At 42.5% G+C, this 13,471-nt stretch overlaps 1 protein-coding gene across 1 annotated transcript in view; it reads left to right on the top strand.

Moving 5' to 3' along the window:
• Nucleotides 1–13,471, top strand: part of LOC106527684 (sodium channel protein type 4 subunit alpha) — a gene marked incomplete at its 5' end in the record, with an annotated part of 142,279 nt that overhangs the window by 7,104 nt on the left and 121,704 nt on the right. Inside the window, 3 exon segments of the mRNA XM_014022657.1 lie at nt 312–440; nt 6,241–6,332; nt 10,028–10,270. Coding sequence (XP_013878111.1) covers nt 312–440; nt 6,241–6,332; nt 10,028–10,270 — 464 coding nt within the window.

Genomic DNA, 13,471 nt, shown 5'->3' with positions numbered 1-13,471 from the left:
GGGCGCTGAGCAGAGTTACAACCAGGGATTACAAATAATTACTTTTTCCTTCTGCAGTTCAGCGCCCCCTCCAGCAGATGGCGCTCTAGGTGACCGCCTAGTTCACCTATGCCAAGAGCCGGCTCTGTGTGTGAGTTAGGTTCAAACAGAAAGCTTTCAGACGGGACCGCCTGCCTCTTCTTATTCGCTTCATTTGCTTTGTTTCTGGGACAAAATAAAAAATGAAAGATGTTTGCAGCAGAGTTTTATGAATATTTATCCTCTGCTGTCGTCTCTAACTCGTCCTCTGACCCCGCCCCCTCTCCCTGCAGGTACACCTTCACAGGTATCTACACCTTCGAGTCGCTCATTAAGATCCTGGCCAGAGGGTTCTGTGTGGGCCCCTTCACCTTCCTGAGGGACCCCTGGAACTGGCTGGACTTCAGCGTCATCGTCATGGCGTAAGTCTGAAAGCTTGTCTCAGATTCGTGCCGTCAGGTTTGGACTCGCTCTAATCTGAGACGAGCTGCAGCACAGAGCGGGTCCAAACTGAACGGGTTGCTTTTCTTTGGTTGTGAGAGCAGCAGAACTGCAGCTGCTGTTGTTCTGATGGGATTAATGTCAGAATTAAACAGAAAAGCTGCTTCTTCAGCTCACGAGTTTGTCAGTTTGACTCTTGGGTCAGTTTGTAAAGCTTTGCTAAGGTTAAGCAGAAACTTCCCTCCAACTAAATTCGCTGACGTTTCAATGTGAATCAGAGCCGACAGTCGGATCAGAACCAACAGAAAAAAAACTGGTTGTGGAGCTGCAGCCTCAAACTCTGACATAAGGAAAGGGACATGAACCTGTCTCTGTCTGTATTTAGCTCAGTGTGATTAGTGATCAGCTGTGATCACAGCTGAGAAGAGAAGCGATCAGAACCATCGGATCCATATCTGAGCCCAGGCCCGGCTCAGAGGTCACCCTGAGGTGTACTGAGGTGTGCTCACCTCCGTTCAGTCAATGGAGACATTTTTCAGCTCAGTTGATGTGACGTGTATCAAGACTGACTGCAGAAACTAAAACATCAAACAAAAGAACGTCTGCAGTTCCTCTGAGGCCGACTTTACAGGAGGAACTAATTCTTCAGTTATCTGAAGGGTTCCACGTTTCCTCACATACAGAATAATAAACTGTTTAATTCGACTGAATTCTGTTTTAAAAACACATCAAATAAAAGATACAAACAGGTTTACATCCCCAACTGCCTGCCAAAACTCTGCCTCCTATAGATCAGTCAGGCATCCATCCAAACAACCAACCAACCAGCCATCCATTCAACCATCCAACCAACTGACTGACCCGACCAACCAGCCATCCATCCATCCAACCATCCAACCAACTGACTGACCTGACCAACCATCCATCAAACCAACCAACCAACCAACCAACTGACTGACCCGACCAACCATCCAACCAAGTGACCAACCATCCAACCAACCAACCAACCAGCCAACTATCCATCCAACCAACTGACCCGACCAACCATCCAACCAATTGACCAACCGACCAACCAACCAACAGCCAACCAACCAACCAACCATCCAACTGACTGACCCAACCAACCATCCAACCATTCAACCAACCGACCAACCAACCAACTATCCATCTAACCAACTGACCAACCATCCATCAAACCAACCATCCAACCAACCAACCTACCAACCAACCAACCAACCTTCCAACTATCCATCCAACCAACTGACCCGACCAACCATCCAACTGACTGACCCAACCAACCATCCAACCAAATGACCAACTGACCAACCAACAACCAACCAACCAACCATCCAACTGACTGCCCCAACCAACCATCCAACCATCCAACCAACCAATCAACCAACCAACCAACCTTCCAACTATCCATCCAACCAACTGACCCGACCAACCATCCAACCAACTGACCCAACCAACCATCCAGCCAACCATCCAACTGACTGACTCATCCAACCATCCAACCAATTGACCAACCATCCATCCAACCAACCATTCAACCAACCATCCAACTGACCTGACCATCCATCACACCAACCATTCAACCATCCACCTGACTGATCTGACCAACCATCCATCCAATCAAACCCGTCAACTGTCCAACTAAATGACTGATCAACCAACTAACCGTCCAAACAGTTTGACCAACCAACCATTCAACTGACCAATCAACCATCTAGCTGACCAACCAAATAACCATCCATCCAACTCACCAACCAAAGCTGACCAATCAACTAACTATCCATCCAATCAAATCAACCATCCAACCAACTGACCCGACCAACCATCCAATCAAACTAGTCAACTGTCCAGTAGTCCAACTGACTGACTGACTGACTGACCATCCAACCCAACTCAACCAACCAGCTAGCTGACCAACCAACCAGCTAGCTGACCAACCAACTAACCATCCATCCAATCGAACCAACCATCCAAATAACTGACCCGACCAACCATCCAATCAAACTAGTCAATTTCCAACAGTCCAGTTGACTGACTGACTGACTGACTGACCAACCAGTCCAACTCAACCAACCATCCAAGTGACCATCCAATTAAACCAGTCAACCATTCATCTGTCCAACTGACTGACCATCTATCTAACCATTTAAACCAACTACCCAATCAACTATCCAACCATACAATCAAACCAACCATCCAACCAACTGACTGACCAACCAACTGTAATAAAAAGCTGCTATGGCTACAGAATGACTTCCCTATGCTGAGGGTCCAATGGATGGGSTCATCTACCATAAAATCTTGGACAAGATCCTTAATCCCTCAGCTAGAACACAGAATATTGGTTGAAAATTGGTTGTGGATGGGTCTTCCTGTGGGACAAAAATCCAAAACACCCCACCAAGACAACAAAGGAGCAGCTAAAAAACAAGTATATGAAGGCCATGGAGCAGCTGAGTCCTGTTGAAAATCCAAGGAAGAGCCAAAGCGTCAAATTTACAAACTGAAACTAAGAAACCTGAGGGATCAAGATAGCTTCTGTAAAGAGGAGAGGGCCAAAGCCCTCCTCAGATGTTCAAATCTGGTGACCAACCACAAGAAATATCTTCCCAGCAAAGGTTCCTATACCAAGGACTAAGTCAGGGTTTGTTAGGGGAACAAATACTTAGTTTACTAAATAAACCAATGTAGAACTTTTATCTAAAGTGTTTCTCTATATTTTTTGCTGATATTCTGTCTTCATTCAGATGAAACAACCAAACTGGATTTGTCCATTTACTCTTTTGTTTCATGACAAAATGTTGATCCCTGGTTTCACCCCCTCAGAAACACAGCGTGTGTCCTTGAACTGAGGACTGTCCTGCACTCAGAATGATCTGAAGCTGGACAGGGACACATAAGTCAGCACTTAGCACACACATGTAAGGCAGAGCACGCCTTTAACATGTTCATACACACAGACACACACACACACACACACACACACACACACACCCTGCCCCTGACACATCACCCCTACGTGTCCGAGTTTGATTAAACCCAGAGTGATAACCTGGGAAATGCACAGCCCTAATGTCCTTCACACACTCCTGGACATTACAGGTGTGATTGATGCTCTTCTTCCTCCCAATGAGTCGGGATCCCCATGGTAACCAAGCCCCTCCCCCAGGTCTTCCCCCATGTTAATGACAGGATAAAAGCTGCCATCATCAAACTCGTTAAAGTTGAGCTCCCGTCTGTCATGTTTATTTGAAGCAGCGTAGAAACGTTGGGACTGGTCCTTTAATCTCATGCCACTGCGTCTGGTTCACGTAAACAAACCTGCTCTGTTCTCCCCTCCCCGCTGTAATTAAATCACTTCTTCAGTCAAACCTGCTGAAATAAAAACCAAAATGGAGATCCATTAGCAGCTCCGGATCAGGTGACTCGGTTCAACCGGGGCCCGAAAGGCCACCGTCACCTGGCGCCTTTCTGCCTCTTTTGGTCCAGTTTGATTCGATCTAAGAAGGATAATCACAGCTTGGCTCCACGCCTGGGTCCTTTGTCTCCTTTCACCTTGTTAGATGGTTCTGGTCCAAAAATGAGAGTATTTCTTTGTTTTCACTTAAACTGTTTAAATGAGTTTAAACACTAAAGGCTGCTGATAGATTTACTCACAAAATATTATCTTGGTTTTAATTTTAAACTGTTCACAAAGATCTGTAATTTTTTATCTTTGTTGAAATTTTATTTAATATTTACTTATATTTAAGAATATGCACTACTTTGAAGCACCAGGGTGGATTAGTGGTTTTCTCTGCAGCCTCACAGAAACAAGGTTCTGGGTTCGAGTCCCYGGTTGAACCTGGGCTCAGTCTGTGTGAAGTTTACATGTTCTTCATGTGTTTGTTTGGGTTTTCTCTGGATACTGTGCAAAAGATTTGAGCCAAAACTTATTTCTTTATGCTTTGCAAGAAAAATGAAAAGAAGTGCAACAATTCATTCAGAAATAAGGGAAAATTTGTGTCATTTCAACACATTAATAACACATTTTCAATAAACACTTTTTTTCAATCATATTCATTAGTGGATTAGAATCGGACCACATCATGATACCGCCTCTGCCGTGCTTTTCAGATGCTCTAGGCCCCTCAGAAAGCTCAGAGAACAAGCAGCRAAACGTCTTTATAAATCATAGAAATGTAAAGAAATGAAGGCTGGATTTGGACTTTTGCACAGTCTGGTAGACAGCCGCAGGATTTCCAGACATTTTTTAACCTTTGTCTTCTTTTGTTGTGTGTTGACAACCTCTARATTGCCCCCTACAGGCTGTTAACAGAGTTTATCAAAGTAGGGAACCTGCAGGCGCTGCGAACCTTTAGAGTGCTGAGAGCTCTGAAAACGATCTCAGTCATCCCAGGTAAGGCCTCACCACCAGGGGGCGACACGGGGAGAAAAAATAAACAAATGTAAAGCTGTCGTTAGCGTCCTCTACTGTTCGTCCCGTGTCTGCCGTGTCCTGCAGCACAGTCCGCCTGCCCAAACCTCCCAGTCTCTGCCCTGTCAGGGGTCAAAGGTCACCTGATCTGTCCTGAAGAAGCAGAAGGAAAAATCAGATGTCAGAACACCTGGTGGTCACCTGGAGAATTACAGCAACTCCACTCCTCCAGCTGAGAGGAGTCACAAAGGTTTAACTGGCCTAAACCTATTTCTGTARCATCAACTCAAATGTTGTAGGTAAAAGTGTTAATTAGTAAATTGTTAGCCAATGTTTGGGTAAAAAGATTTAAATGCACATCTCTTCATGTCTTTAAAAAGAAAGAGAACATTTATCTTCTAAAGGTTCTCAGGTTTGGGGTGTTCTGGGTTCTGCTCAGACAAACACTGACCCAGCATCCCAAATAAAACCTGAATTATCCAGTGAACTGAAACTCAGACTTCACAGCCTGAAGATCTGACCCTGTTGTATTTTCTCCAGTTTTTACCTCCGTGTGAAGATTTGAACATCTGGTTTCACCTTCTGTGTACCAGAGCTTCTACAGGTCCTGTCCATCCCGGCTCGTTTCTGCTGGTCCTTCCTCTGGACCTCCCTCTCTGTCAGGACCTCCCTCTCTGTCAGGACTTCCATCTCTGTCAAGACCTCCCTCTCTGTCAGGACCTTCCTCTCTCTGGACCTCCATCTCTGTCAAGACCTCCCTCTCTGTCAGGACCTCCCTCTCTGTCAGGACCTCCCTCTCTGTCAGGACCTCTCTCTCTCTCTCTCTCTCTCTCTCTCTCTCTCTGGACCTCCCTCTCTGTCAGGACCACCCTCTCTGTCAAGACCTCTCTCTCTCTCTCTCTGGACCTCCCTCTCTGTCAGGACCTTCTTCTCTCTGGACCTCCCTCTCTGTCAGGACCTCCCTCTCTGTCAGGACCACCCTCTCTGTCAAGACCTCTCTCTCTCTCTCTCTGGGCCTCCCTCTCTGTCAGGACCTTCCTCTCTCTGGACCTCCATCTCTGTCAAGACCTCCCTCTCTGTCAGGACCTCCCTCTCTGTCAGGACCTCCCTCTCTGTCAAGACCTCTCTCTCTCTCTCTCTGGGCCTCCCTCTCTGTCAGGACCTTCCTCTCTCTGGACCTCCATCTCTGTCAAGACCTCCCTCTCTGTCAGGACCTCTCTCTCTCTCTCTGGACCTCCCTCTCTGTCAGGACCCCGCTCTCTGACCCCCCTGTGTGGGCTCATTTTTCCGTCTTGGTCACATCCTTGTGTCTGTGTGTTTTTGTGCTTCTGTCTCCCTGCTTGTTGCAGATATGTCACTGAATTTGTGGACCTGGGTAATGTGTCAGCCTTAAGGACGTTCAGGGTGCTGCGAGCGCTCAAAACCATCTCAGTCATCCCAGGTGAGGAAGATGAGGGAGGAAAGCCCTCCTGAGTCTGCAGGAAGCACCAAGTGTTTCGGATCTCATTCAGCATACTACCTTCTGATTTGTTTTATCACTGGACAGGAAAATTCACCATTTATCACATTTATCACCAGTGATGAACATTTATCACCAGTGATGAACATTTATGACCATTGATGAACATTTATGACCATTGATGAACATTTACTGTATGACCATTGAGAACATTTATGACCATTGATGAACATTTATGACCACTGATGAACATTTACCACCACTGATGAACATTTATGACCATTGATGAACATTTATCACTATTGATGAACATTTATCACCATTGATGTACATTGATGAATATTTCTCCTCATTGATGAACATTTATGACCATTGATGAACATTTATGAAGATTTATCTCAGAGGTAGTATGCAGAATGGAGAGCTGAGTGGACAACAGAGGCGTAACAAACAAAATATTAACTTTAGTCAGAGTTTATCAAAGAGACCAGAGGAAGAAGAGAAAAGTTTCAAATAATATATAATGCAACAAAAATCAAAGATAAAAACATAAATGGTATTTGGAGCTATTATGTCAGATCTGATCTAAAAAAAACAATTTTAATGGTAAATGTCAAAAACAATTTAAGTCATCATTCTTCTAGATTTTATCTTTCTACTCTGTTTTTGCTTTTACTTCTTTTATATTTCTTTCTACTCATCTGTTCTGGATAAAATTTTATGTCTGATGTTTCTGTAGCTGTAATAATAATTCAATAGAGTTAAAAAACATGCGAAAAAACTGCGAGGAGATGCAATTTATTCACCTTCTTAAAATATAGTAAAATGGAACTGTGAAGTTTAATAATTATCTATGGAAAAGTAGTTCAGATAAACTTAAAATAAATATATTTCTGTCCATTTCTTCCTCCGTGACTCAAATTAATATGATCCAGATGTTGGCCTCTGTTTGTTGACTCATTAGCATGCAGCGCTAATGGCTAACAGCTAACAGTGAAGCTGTTCTGTATGTAGTTTATATTTCAATGTGCAGTCATTCATTAGTTTACAGACAGTTCTGATCCAGTCTGTTTCTAATGAATAAACTGGACCAATAAATGTTTTCAAATCTTCAAACGACTCCAAAGAAACTGGATGTTTCTTTAATTTGGTGACATTTGGTCAGCTGGTCTGCACCCTCTGTGTTCTACACCCTGCTGGTTTTACCGTGTGTGTCGTGGTTTTACTGTCTGTTTCATAGTTTTACTGTGTGCCATAATTTTACTGTGTGTCTTGTAGTTTTACTGAGTGTCTTGTAGTTTTACTGTGTGTCTTGTAGATTTACTGTGTGTCTTGTAGATTTACTGTGGTCTTATAGTTTTACTGTTTGTCTTGTATTTTTACTGTGTCTTGTAGTTTTACTGCAGTCTTATAGTTTTACTGTGGTCTTATAGTTTTACTCTGTGTCTTGTGTAGTATTTTTACTGTGTGTCTTGTATTTTTACTGTGGTCTTATAGTTTTACTGTTTGTCTTGTATTTTTACTGTGTCTTGTAGTTTTACTGCAGTCTTATAGTTTTACTCTGTGTCTTGTATAGTATTTTTACTGTGTGTCTTGTAGTTTTACTGCGATCTTATAGTTTTACTCTGTCTTGTAGTTTTACTGTGCATCTCATAGTTTTACTGTGGTCTTACAATTTTACTGTTTGTCTTGTATTTTTACTGTGTGTCTTGTAGTTTTACTGCGATCTTATAGTTTTACTGTGTCTTGTAGTTTTACTGTGTGTCTCATAGTTTTACTGCGATCTTATAGTTTTACTGTGTCTTGTAGTTTTACTGTGTGTCTCATAGTTTTACTGTGGTCTTATAGTTTTACTCTGTGTCTTGTAGTTTTACTGTGTGTCTCATAGTTTTACTGTTGTCTTATAGTTTTACTCTGTGTCTTATATTTTTACTGTGTGTCTTGTAGTTTTACTGTGTGTCATGTAGTTTTACTGAGGTCTTATAGTTTTACTGTGGGTCTTGTATTTTTACTGTGTCTTGTATTTTTACTATGCATCTTGTAGTTTTAATGTGGTCTTATAGTTTTACTGTGTGTCTTGTAGTTTTACTGTTTACTGTTTATATTCAATAAGACTTGTTTGACTTGAACAAATCCTAGTTTTAATAAATCATACACACGTGGACAAAACTGTTGGTCCCCTTGTTTAATGAAAGAAAAACCCACAAAGGTCACAGAAATAACTGGAATCTGACAAAAGTAATAATAAATAAAAAAATCTATGAAAATGAACAAATGAAAGTCAGACATTGCTTTTCAGCCATGATTCAACAGATATTTTTTTTAAATAAAACTCATGAAACAGATCTGGACAGAATTGATGGAACCCCTGAAAATGATGTGACCAAAGTGACTTGTTAAATCAAGGTGTGTCCACTAATTATCACAGGTGTCTACAGTCTTGTAATCAGTCAGTGGGCCTGTATACAGGCCTACAGATACTCAGTGTGCTGTTTGGTGACATGGTGTGGACCATACTCAACATGGACCAGAGGAAGACAAGGTAAGAGTTGTTTTAGGAGATTAGAAAGATAATTATAAACAAACATGTTAAAGGTTAAGGTTATAAGACCATCTCCAAGCAGCTTGATGTTCCTGTGAGTTGCTCATATGATTCAGAAATGTAAGAACCATGGGACTGTAGCCAACCTCCATGGACGTGGCCTGAGGAGGAAAACTGATGACAAATCAAAGAGATGGATAATATGAATGGTAACAAAAGAGCCCAGAAAAACTTCTAAAGAGATTAAAGGTGAACTTCAAGCTCAAGGAACATCAGTGTCCGATCACACCATTCGTCCTTGTTTGAGTCAAAGTGGACTTAATGGGAGACGACCAAGGAGGACACCAAATCATAAAAAGACTAAACTACATGTTGACAAGACAAAGCTTCTGGGACGATGTCCTCTGGACAGATGGGACAAAAATGAAACTTTGTGGCAAGAAACATCAGCTCTATGTTGACAGAGGGAGAAATGAAGCWTATGAAGAAGAGAACACTGTCCTACTGTGAAACATGGAGGAGGTATGTTATGGTCTGGGGCTGCTTTGCTGCATCTGGCACAGGGGGTCTTAATCTCAAGACTATCAAGGATTCTAGAGAGAAATGTGCTGTCCAGTGTCAGAAAGCTTGGTCTCAGCAGCTCATGGGTCTTCAACAGGATAATGAGCCAAAACATTGGACTATTCTGAAGTGGTCTTCTCTGATCCTGACCTGAGTCCTGTTGAACATCTTTGGAAGGAGCTGAAAAACATCAAACCTGAGACACCTGGAGCCGTTTGTTCATGAGGAGTGGAACAAAATACCTGCTGAGAGCTGCAGAAGTCTGACTGACAGTTACAGGAATCACTGGATTGACTGATTGACTCAAAGCTTRAACTAAATATGAAGTTAAGATCCCATCATTTCTGTCCAGGTCTGATTCAGGAGTTTGATTTTTAAATAATTCTTTTAAATCATGGCTGAAAAACAACGTCTGAGTTTCATTTGTTCATTTTTATAGTATGTTTATTATTACTTTTGTCAGATTCTAGTTATTTCTGGGAACACTGTGGGTTTATCTTTCATTAAACGAGGGGGACCAACAGTTTTGTCCATGTTTATTGTTGGAGTTCTCTGACCGCCGGTCGTCCTTCAGGCCTGAAGACCATCGTGGGCGCTCTGATCCAGTCGGTAAAGAAGCTGGCTGACGTGATGATCCTCACGGTGTTCTGCCTGAGCGTCTTCGCCCTCATCGGTCTGCAGCTCTTCATGGGAAACCTGCGGCAGAAATGCGTCCGCAGCACGGAGCACTGCATCAACGGCAGCCTGCCGTCCAACACGTCCTTCTACTGCAACAACAAGACCTGGGCCTCCATCAAGGACTTCACTGAAGACGAAGGTGAGGAGCTCGCTTGGTTCCTGTGGGTTCCAGCTGTGGTTTTATATCTTCTGATCTTTTTATTTCCATGGACTGAGCTCTGAGGAGGGATTTACTTTGATAAAACAAACATTAAAAACTCAGGTGGAGGTTTGACTCAACACATTGACAGCACAGTGTTGTAGGAAAAATATTTACACGTGAACCACAGTAAAAGTAATTCGGCACAATGCCCAGTAGGTGACGCCCGTCACGCAGACTACCCTATTAACAGTCCCCACAAACAGACACACAAACAGACACACAAACAGACACACAAACAGACACACAAACAGACAGACAGACAGACACACAGACAGACACACAAACAGACACACAAACAGACACACAAACAGACACACAAACAGACAGAAAGATTTTGGCTCTGGATTTTTCCCTAGTTTAGTACGCCTAACCTGTCACTAACGATCAACAGAAGGATTTACAGTATGGACCCCTAACCAACGAGCCCCAAATATTTCTAATGGATTTTTCCACACCTTGCACAGTAATGTCCACACTAGCCCAGGTTCCAACCACCCTTGAAAATATTTGAATTAAACCTAACGTCGCAAGCAAGCTTTCAAAGAAACCTATCCAGGATTTAGAAATTGAGCTCAAGAAAGTACGTACCTAAATGTCAAAACACGTATTAAACCAAGCATTAAAATAAGTATTAAAACACATATTTTAATGTTTAAACGGGCCAACAACGTGTTGTATGGTCAAATCTCACAATCGTTACCACTGAACCGTTTGTCAAGCTACCATTCAATAAAGCCGTTTTGTTTTGACTATGGCTTATCAGTACACGTGTTAGTTTGCTAAGCTAACTGTAGCTAGCTCAGAAAAAAAAGCTAACGGGCCAACCGAACCCGACACCGAAGATCTGTCTGGCAGAAAAAAACAGCCCATCACACAGTCTGCATCTACGTTTCCAAGGAAACGCAAAGTAATTTTGCTCACCTGTTTTTTATGGCGCCATGGACTGACAATGAAGAGCCACCCTTCCCACCTGCAGACCTCTGGACGAGGGGCGATGTAAAAACACTAAAGTGCAAAGGAGACACGTAGGTCCACAATTAACGGATTTGCTCTTTAGGGGACTGGTGCCCACCACTGGACYTAAATACAGTCACAAAAATGAATGGAAGTCAATACAAAGTCCTCAGTTTGATGCAAATACAAGGTTGTGTGTACGTTGGTGTGTAGCTGTGTGTGTTGTGTATCTTGGTGTGTAGCTGTGTGTGTTGTGTATCTTGGTGTGTAGCTGTGTGTGTTGTGTATCTTGGTGTGTAGCTGTGTGTGTTGCTGCAGTGATGATTGCTGCCTCCTAAATTGAGTGGACAACGTCATGTTGGCGCTGTGGTTCTAACTGACATTAGTAATTGTAGACACAAACACATACAGTCAGAGGCAGCTCAGTATGTACCACACACACACACACACACACAAAACACATCTAAGGATCCGTGGGTTCTGTTGGACCCAGTTTGGTCGTTCTGGTCCAGAAGTCCTGGTTCTCCTTCAGATGTCCTCTAAATGACCCTTCAGGCGTTGACTCAACCATTGCTGATGTTGTTCCAGCTTGACGTTGTGTAACCATGGTAACACCCACCTGTGAGTTTGTCTGGAGGTGTTCCCTGATGATGATGATGATGATGATGATGATGATGGTGATGATGAGGAGGAGGAGGAGGAAGTCCAGTTTCCTTCCTGCCAAAGGTTACAGTAAAGGGTTTTGTGAGGACCAGCAGGTTTTGTTAATGCACCATCTATATCTTCATTTCCAGTTTGCTTTGGCATCCATCACTTCAAATAATTGTCCCCTGCAGGCTTCCGTATCGATCTTTAAAAGCTGCCTGAAACCCGAGAGCCTCGGCCGCGGTCCTGAGCTCGACCTGTTGGCCGTCTCTGAAACCAGCTCTCAGAGCGCAGATCAATGGCACATGTTCTTCGTTTGAAACGTTTCCCATCAAGCTGTTTGTCGGCTGATTTAAAACAGCCGAAGCAGCAGATCCACCTGCTTCTTCTGGATTAATAGATCCTTACAGAAAATAATATTTTCTTCTGAATTATTCAGATTGAGTAATAAATGAAGGAGGGTTAGAAATGAAGAAAATGAGATTCCTAAACCTAACAAACAACTGTAACTAACCACTGATTTAACCCTGATTTAACCCTGACTTAACCCTGATTTAACCCTGATTTAACCCTGACTTAACCTGATTTAACCACTGACTTAACCCTGATTTAACCCTGTCTTAACTCTGACTTAACCCTGATTTAACTCTGATTTAACCCTGACTTAACCCTGATTTAACTCTGATTTAACCCTGACTTAACCCTGATTTAACTCTGATTTAACCCTGACTTAACCCTGATTTAACCCTGACTTAACCCTGATTTAACCCTGACTTAACCCTGATTTAACCCTGACTTAACTCTGACTTAACCCTGACTTAACATGATTTAACCAATGACTTAACCCTGATTTAACTCTGACTTAACCCTGATTTAACCCTGACTTAACCCTGATTTAACCACTGACTTAACCCTGATTTAACCCTGACTTAACCCTGCATTAACCCTGACTTAACCCTGATTTAACCCTGACTTAACCCTGATTTAACTCTGACTTAACCCTGATTTAACCCTGACTTAACCCTGATTTAACTCTGATTTAACTCTGATTTAACTCTGATTTAACCCTGACTTAACCCTGATTTAACCCTGATTTAACCCTGACTTAACCCTGATTTAACCCTGACTTAACCCTGATTTAAATATAACTTAACCCTGATTTAACTCTGACTTAACCCTGATTTAACCCTGACTTAACCCTGATTTAACCCTGACTTAACACTGACTAACCCCTGACTTAACCCTGATTTAACCCTGACTTAACCCTGATTTAACCACTGACTTAACCCTGATTTAACACTGATTTAACTCTGACTTAACCCTGATTTAACCCTGACTTAACCCTGATTTAACCACTAACTTAACCCTGATTTAACACTGATTTAACTCTGACTTAACCCTGATTTAACCCTGACTTAACCCTGATTTAACCACTAACTTAACCCTGATTCAACACTGATTTAACTCTGACTTAACCCTGATTTAACCACTGACTTAACCCTGATTTAACCCTGATTTAACCCTGACTTAACCCTGATT

This window comes from Austrofundulus limnaeus, unplaced genomic scaffold (assembly GCF_001266775.1).
Source record: "Austrofundulus limnaeus strain Quisiro unplaced genomic scaffold, Austrofundulus_limnaeus-1.0 Scaffold337, whole genome shotgun sequence".
NCBI lineage: Eukaryota > Metazoa > Chordata > Actinopteri > Cyprinodontiformes > Rivulidae > Austrofundulus > Austrofundulus limnaeus.
Note: the sequence above shows the minus strand (reverse complement) of the source record. Positions and strands in the feature narration are given on the sequence as shown.